This window comes from Salvia hispanica, chromosome 5 (genome assembly GCF_029641045.1).
Source record: "Salvia hispanica isolate PSC_SH4W2 chromosome 5, Shi_PSC_v1, whole genome shotgun sequence".
NCBI classification, from domain to species: Eukaryota; Viridiplantae; Streptophyta; class Magnoliopsida; order Lamiales; family Lamiaceae; genus Salvia; species Salvia hispanica.
The window spans coordinates 19,836,542-19,844,319 of NC_142696.1; the positions used below are offsets into that span (position 1 = coordinate 19,836,542).

Below are 7,778 nucleotides of genomic sequence, written 5' to 3' on the forward strand. Positions count from 1 at the left end.
ACACGAACCACTTTGGGTCAACACGACGTGAGAACAACACGTACACGACACGACACTATAACAATACGATCTGATAACATAGTTAGATCCTGATAACACGGTAAGAATCTGATAACTACTTCTCTTGATTAACAAAAATTACAAAACCTTGAATCTGATCATTAAGAGTTTAATTAAAAACCTAAAATCTGATTACACAATGTATCTGATGAACAATAACATCAATAGATTCATAGCAACGAAACCCAACAAAAAAATATCATTTTTATAATACTAAAAATTAATAATATTATATTATAATATTATTTTTTACGGGTAACCTGAAAACGACACGAATTTTTCGTGTCCTTAACGGGTCATAGAATTTTACGGGTAACCTTAAAAAATATCATTTTTAAAATACTAAAAATTTAATAATATTATAATATTATTTTTCGTGTCCTTAATGGGTCACCCGATAAAGATACGAACCCGATAAGCTTTGACCCAAACTCATTAATTTCGTGCGAATTCGTGTCGGATTATCATGGTGTGCCAAAAATTATCAGCCCTAAAATTAATCTTGTTTCATTAGGGTAAGTTTCTATCTCTAACGAGACAGATCATATTCTCCAGTTCACTACTAATACTTCTATCATATTTTTTCTCTTTATTCACACATTATATTAACCCTATAAACTTAAATCAAATTATAACTAGCAAATATGCTTCATCAGGCTATTGCTAAATACAAAATGAAAATAATTAGAAATTTGTTAATACTAAAAGAAAATTCAATAATTCGCAGCAAAGGCAGTCGTTTTTAATTGTAACAGAATAATACGTCACTTGTCTCTGGCAAGAATAAATTAATGTCGGATACTTTATGTTCATCCTTATGAAGAAGATACATATGTGTATTAGGCTGTAATGAAATGATAACTGGCTTAATGTGATAAACTGTGATAACTCATAAACTCAGTATATAAAAAATGTCAATACAATAACATGAGTATGTCAATTATGTCTTTGTGTTGACATTTGTATATTTAAATGTTAACACAAAGACATAGTTGACATACTCATTTCGTTGTATTGACATTTTTATTATTATATTGAGTTGACGAGTTATCACAGTTATCACATTAAGCTAGTTATCATCCTAACATGACTCGTTGCGTAAAAATTTGTACATATATACAGACAACATTGTGATAAAGCCAGCCTTTTTTGGTTGACGGCATAAGCCAATTCATCACAGTTCGAGTTAATAATTTGATTTGGACCTTTTCTTTTCTGCTCTCAAGATCCTGAAACTTATCCCAATTGCCTGTGTTTTACAAATCACTGGTCATCAAATTCAGAAATATAATGCCAAAGACAACTTCAAAATCAGTCAAAATATTTGTGTGTATTACCCAATATGTTTCGCTAAGAACCATTAGGCATAACCCTAACTATAAATATATATTTATATATGGCCAAAAAGCATGAACTTTTTTCATTAAAAGTGTAGAGCACTAACATTGACGAATAGTACACACACACACACCACAATCAACCAAATATTCAAGGCAGATTTTGTGTCCTAAACAAAAGAAGAGGTTGCAACATTCATCAATGCGATAGTAGATTAAATTGATTTTTTAAAGTCCTGACAACCATATTACATCAATGGGAGTAATTCAAGAAAATAAGGTAGCAGAAGTTGCATATATGCCAAGCTCAATATGCAAACATCTTCAACAATCAATGACCTCAACTGCTAGTGTTTCTTCTCCTTTCTTGCTTCCCTAGTTGTTTGAATTGCTGCAAAACAAAAAACAACCACAATTCAAAATTGATATATAAAAATTGACTCTTGGAAATTGATTTTGCCTTCACCTGCTGATGAACTTGTGCTGATCCAAAATGGCACAAATGCTGTCCCAATTCTCAGCCGCGGCCACGTTGTAAGGCGCCGGGACGCCATAGTTGGAGCTGGAGATGATCAGATTCTGCTGAAATATCATAGGATTCTTGACTTTCCTCTTGATCACGATGGATTCTTGAATTAGGTCTTGACTGTTTGCAGCAGCAACTTCATAGGCTGTTGGGTGGCAATGGAACCCGAGATTGATGTTGCTGCTGCTCGAAGCGATCTTGCGAAAATCGAGCTGATTGTTCATGAACTGGATGGGATTAAAATCAGAGGCTGTGTTGATACCGTTTCTAGTCTCGTTGAGCTTCTTGATACACATCTTCTCCCTCGTCCTCTCCCTCGCTCTCGCCCTCGCCTTCGCCCTCGACTCCTTCGCTGCTGCCTTCACAGAGTTATGCTTCAAATCAGCCCCGTTCTCTCCAGAATCGACCTCACACTCGGAGGAGCCAGCACCAGCCGCAGCGGCGTCTCTCTCCTTCATCACCTCGAGATCTTGGATAGCCGTCTCCGACTTTGTAAGCAGCCAATCAAGAGTTTTGCTCGGCTTGTCGAAACCTAGATTTTCTTGAAGGTCGAAGAACTTTCTAGCCACTCCAATCGACAGCCTAACCCTCCGATCCCGCGGCCCCTGCGCCGTGTCGATTTTACTGTGGCGGTCCTTCTTCGAGGCCTTGGCCGCGGCAGCAGCCGCGGCCGAGCTTTCCGCACATAGCTCTTGGTTCGCAACGGCTGCCAAGAGCATGTCGTGGAACTCGTTGCGAGGATGGGAGGAATGAGGGAAATTGAATGCATTGTTTCTATTGAACATTTTTTTTGTTGTAGGAATTGAGCAACCCTAGCTACTTTGTTACATTAGATTTTATTTGGAAACCCTTATCGTTTCAAAATGACTCTACATTTTTATCGAACGTGGAAAGATAGAGATGTGAGAAGAGATGGAAAAGGGTTTTAGTGAGTGGTCGATGCAGATAACAGTTTCAATTACTGAAAACATAGTAAAGTTGTCCGTTTCTATATTCACATCTAGAAAGCGTCTCTGTCTAAGAAGGACTTGGGGGGGTTTTCATCAGAGTGTACTCTTTTTTCCATACCCAATTTATTTTTTATTTTTTACCATTAAACAGTTAACAAACCTAAGTTACTGTTCCCATACAACACATTCTTTCATCAATCTTTAATATATCAAAATGGTGCAATTTTACTAACCATAAGTTTGCTTCTTTTAGGGGTCTCGATCATAGTCTTGTCACGAATTATATCCTCATGATCAATTTATTTCTAATGTTTTAAAATAAATTTAGAAACGTGTGGCCATCATGAAATATGAAAACTCATTGTGTGATCTGAGATTAGACAGTATATAACATGTCGGTGTTTGGTTTGAATTGCAAATAGCCTTACGCTGAAAACACATTAATTGTTCCCGAGATATAAGTCATTCATCAAAAAGTAACACCAATTCCAAACATATATATACAAAAATTATTTGCATGATTGGTTGGCCGCGTTCTCATGGTCAGCGTGATTCGATCAGACTAGCAATGTACAATTGTTTGAATAAATGTCACAGTTGTATATCTTTGTAAGTATTTTTTTACTTGGATATACTATATACTTGATTATATTGTTTGGATAATTGATTATTGTTTTGAATCAAAGTCTCAATTATTCTAAAGAAAAGCACAATTGTTTTGAATAGAGGAGTAATTCTTATGATTAAACAATTGTTATAAATAAGTGATAAATCTCATTAAGAAAGTGGAACTTGTGTGTTTTTTGTTATCTGTTTTACCAGTAGACATGACTTAATGAAATTAAGTGATAGACTGATAGTACTTGTTAATAAAAATGGTTATTTTGAATAAATTGGAGTCTCTTAAGAAAACATGTGTGAACTCTTCCTCACCATGAACTCTAATTAAAAATGGCTATATCTTAAGTGAAGTAACTGCTGTTAATATAAATGACTGTCATATGAATGAGACTGATAATGTGTTCCTAAGTAAAAATATGATACTACAGAATTTTTTTTTGTGATTTAAAGTGATAGATACAAAATAAATACTCCATCCGTTCTATAATAGTGAAGGCATTTCTTTTCGGCACGGAGGTTAAGAAAAATTGTGTTAAGTGAGTTAAGTAAAGGAAGAATAAAATAGGAAATGAAAAATGTACGGAGATGAAGAGAGAATTAAGAGAGAGTGAAGTAAGTGAGAAGAATATGTGTTGACTTTTACTAAAAAAAATTGACTCACCTACTATGAAACATACCAAAATAGCAAAATGACTCTACTACTAAGGAACGAATGGAGTAGGTACTAGTTTTAATAAAAGTAAATATGTATGTATGATACACAAATTTATTGGTTTAAGAAGAATGAATTTAAACACATGATACAATAATATATTTCTAAATGAATCTAAACAGGATATACATAGAAAGACAACTATGTAGTCACGACATAAACTATGTAGTCACGTATTCTTACAAGTATGTAGCATGGGTGCGAAGTGAGGGCATGAGGTGCCGGTGCCGTGGTGCGGGTGTTATTCAATACATATTCATGGACCCAAATTTTAGAAATTTTGGGGTACGATTCGTCAAAGCCACGTTGGTATTTTTACATATATTACATATTTATAAAGATGGAAATAAAATTCATAATTCAGATACAATACAAATATCAGTCAAAAGGAATATCTAAACCAAAATACGAGTAGTTAGAATCACTACAAAAAACTTACTACTAGTGGTATCTTTTATAAGGAAACCAAAATTGAGATGCAATCACTTGCGTTCAAAAATTTTAAAAAATAACATCAATCTAGGATGAAAAAAAATCGTAATTAAGGAAAAATTGTAGTTCCAGTTCTTTTGAGATTGAACTTTAATCCATCATATTGCAAATACTATTACAAAAGTATCCCAAAAGGTATAAAAGTGAAAATCAACCCATTTGCAAATAAACGCACACGATAGCGATATGTGTACCACAATTGATTTGAAGATTGTTTGTGCGTATATTACATTAAATTTTGTAAATAGGATTAGGGACGGGAATACGGATATTCATGGATACCCGATCCGAAAAAATAGGACATTCAAACCCGAAAATCATCTAAATATCTATCCAAAACCTGGCCCGATATATTTTCGGGTACTCTAATACCCGCCCCGGGTAACCATATCCGACGTATCGGGTACCCAAATACCCGACTCTTTACATGTGTTAATAACTAATAAAAAAATTAAAATTTTACACGTATATTAATATAAGTATAGAAATATTTAAATTGACTAATATCTTTAATGTTGCATTTATTTTTTAGTATTAAACTAAAAAAAATGGGTCATTTTTATTTTAAAGAATATGATTATATTTATGGGGATTTGTTATGCAATATGTAACTAAAATAATAAAAGTTACACGTTTAATTAAACTTAGAAGCAACCAATAATATAATCTAAAAGCTAAAATAATTAACTAAAATATAAAAACCACATGAGTTGGTTATGCAATACGTAAAACTTGAGAGTTTGGAGAAGCCGTGACCTAGAGTAAGATAGATTGACTTATTCATATAAGTTTAGAGAAAGTTAATCTAGTAAGTTGTAATTAGTAAATAAATTAGTCTAGTTCTTAAAGCCCTAAATGGCTAAACCTAATTTAAAAATTGCTTTATTTAATAAATTGGATATTAGGGCAATATCCGATACCCATTCGGATTACCCAATACCCGATTTATCTTAAATTTCAATATTTAGTCCCATACCCAATCTCATAAAATTGGATATTGGATATCCAATACCCGGCGGATATCAGGTCGGGTACGGGTAAACCCAATACTAGATATCTATATTTCCACCCCTAAATAGGATGATAAATTTCCCAAAAATAACTATAATTTGTGACAATATATTTCCACCCCTAAATAGGATGATAAATTTCCCAAAAATAACTATAATTTGTGACAATAACATTGTGTTTATAAGAAAAGAATTGCGGAAACACACATACATATTGAATGAATTAGCGTGTAGAATGAGTTAGAGCGGGCAGAGGAAAGGGCGGCCGTGAGTGGTTTGTAGGTGTGACCCTATTCCTTAATAAACTAAATAAAAGCTGTAATAATAATAATAAAATAAAATAATAATCCAGAGGTGTCAATCAATCACGACAAATTATGTAGTTAATGATGGAGGGGCCCGAGTGGGTTCGTGTCCGCATCTCCATCTCCATTTTCTGGTTAAAGAAACTCTCACAACGCTTCTTTATCTCGGTACGGCTCTTTTCTTTCTCCTTTTTCCGACGGTGCTAACCAACCAACCTCCAATGGAGTATGGACCCTCTCCCTCTCCCTCTCTCTGCACCCTACAAACCCTAATTCTCGTTTTCATGCCCTAATTCAATCCCCCTTTTCCTGAGATTGCTGCTGCTGCCTTTCCTGTTAAAGAAGGCGGGTTGAGTGGAGGTAACTCCTAAAGCCGTGGTCTGTGTCTGTATAATTTGGGTAGTTATTAATTACTTGCAACAGATATTGAAGAATGAGAATCTCTCTCTCTCTCATTGTCACTCTCACCTTTTGAGTTTGGTGGGATAAACCCTAACACAGTAAAAGGGAAGGGGAGAGACAAATCTGGTTACAGTCTTTTTCTCTAAGATGTTGATTTCTTGGTATGGATTTATGGACATTTCAAAAACCTCAATTAATCTATGGCTTTATTTGTTATTCATTTCTGCTCTAATAACATGTGTAAACCCAGTAAATGTCTGTCAACCTGTATGTCAGGTCACTCACTCCATAGATCAACTTTTAAACATAAATAATGTTTCTTTGTTTTTTTTTTTTGATGAAAACCACAAATTCTTCTTCTTCTCCTCCTCCTCCTTCTTCCTCCTCCTCCATTCTTTTCATTTCCCATTTTTTTCAAGGAAGAGGTATGTGGTACCTGGTAAGTTCCCTACTGTGGAATTACTAGGCACACCAAGACCAAGTGCTTCTTCCATTGATTAAACTGTTGAGACTTGAGAGTTTTTCCTTGCCATGTTCACTTGCTCAGTTTCATTAGTTTTAGATAACAATTCTTCACCAAAATTAGGATCTACCATTAATTATCAAATACAGTTTCATTAGTTTTAAGTTAACTTTTATTATTTCGTGGTTATTTTTACTTTATAATTAGGGTTTTGCTACTCTTCCTTTGAATTTACTTTTCAGATCTTGCAAGTTGCTAGCTATTTATTGAGTTAGAGTATTTCCAACCATTTACGCTAATTAACTCAAACCCATTTTAGTGTAAATGTCATATTTTATTTCAACCATTTACTAAACTCAAATTTAAAAGAATATTCTCTATATTATGCCTTTTTTACTCACAAAATTTGAAAAAGTTTTGGTTTTGGTTTAGTTAATACCTGTCTCATTTTAGATTTTAGCATACCATTGGAGATGGTTTTACTACTATGTAAAACTAAAATTTGAGGTAAAAGAAATTTTAAATATTGCAACTTCAAACTGAAAGAGTCATAAACTCTGATAAATCACCTATATATAGAAATTTAAAACGCTAAAACAAGACTTCCACAAATTCTCTCGTGAGAAATATATGAAGTAATACTAACAATTATTATCAAATTAATATTCGACTGTCCGTGTTGTTGGAGAAAAAAAAAACTATTGATACTGCAAGAATTGTACTGATCAGATTATTAATTATATTGCAACCGAATATTTCAACACTATATATTGTCATATGCTTTTATGAGTTTATCATTCACAGCCTCGTTTGACGATAAACAAACATTATTGTAGTTTCTGAGCCCTGTAAATGTATATCATTATAGTTGAATTTAGCTTTCTCTTTATTCAAGACGTT

General features: G+C 33.6%; 1 protein-coding gene across 1 annotated transcript; it reads right to left on the bottom strand.

The window, feature by feature from the left end:
• Positions 1-1,592: 1,592 nt before the first annotated feature.
• On the bottom strand, positions 1,593-2,869 carry LOC125186174 (transcription factor DICHOTOMA-like). The gene is made up of 2 exons (XM_048082516.2): positions 1,864-2,869; positions 1,593-1,788 (listed from the first exon to the last, which is right to left on the bottom strand). Exons 1-2 carry the CDS (start codon positions 2,706-2,708, stop codon positions 1,773-1,775), a joined length of 861 nt encoding a protein of 286 aa, XP_047938473.1. The 5' UTR covers positions 2,709-2,869; the 3' UTR covers positions 1,593-1,772.
• Between the last annotated feature and the right edge of the window lie 4,909 nt (positions 2,870-7,778).

Coding starts and splice junctions, on each gene's coding strand:
- LOC125186174 (XM_048082516.2), bottom strand. CDS start 2,708: ATGTTCAATAGAAACAATGCATTCAATTTCCCTCATTCCTCCCATCCT.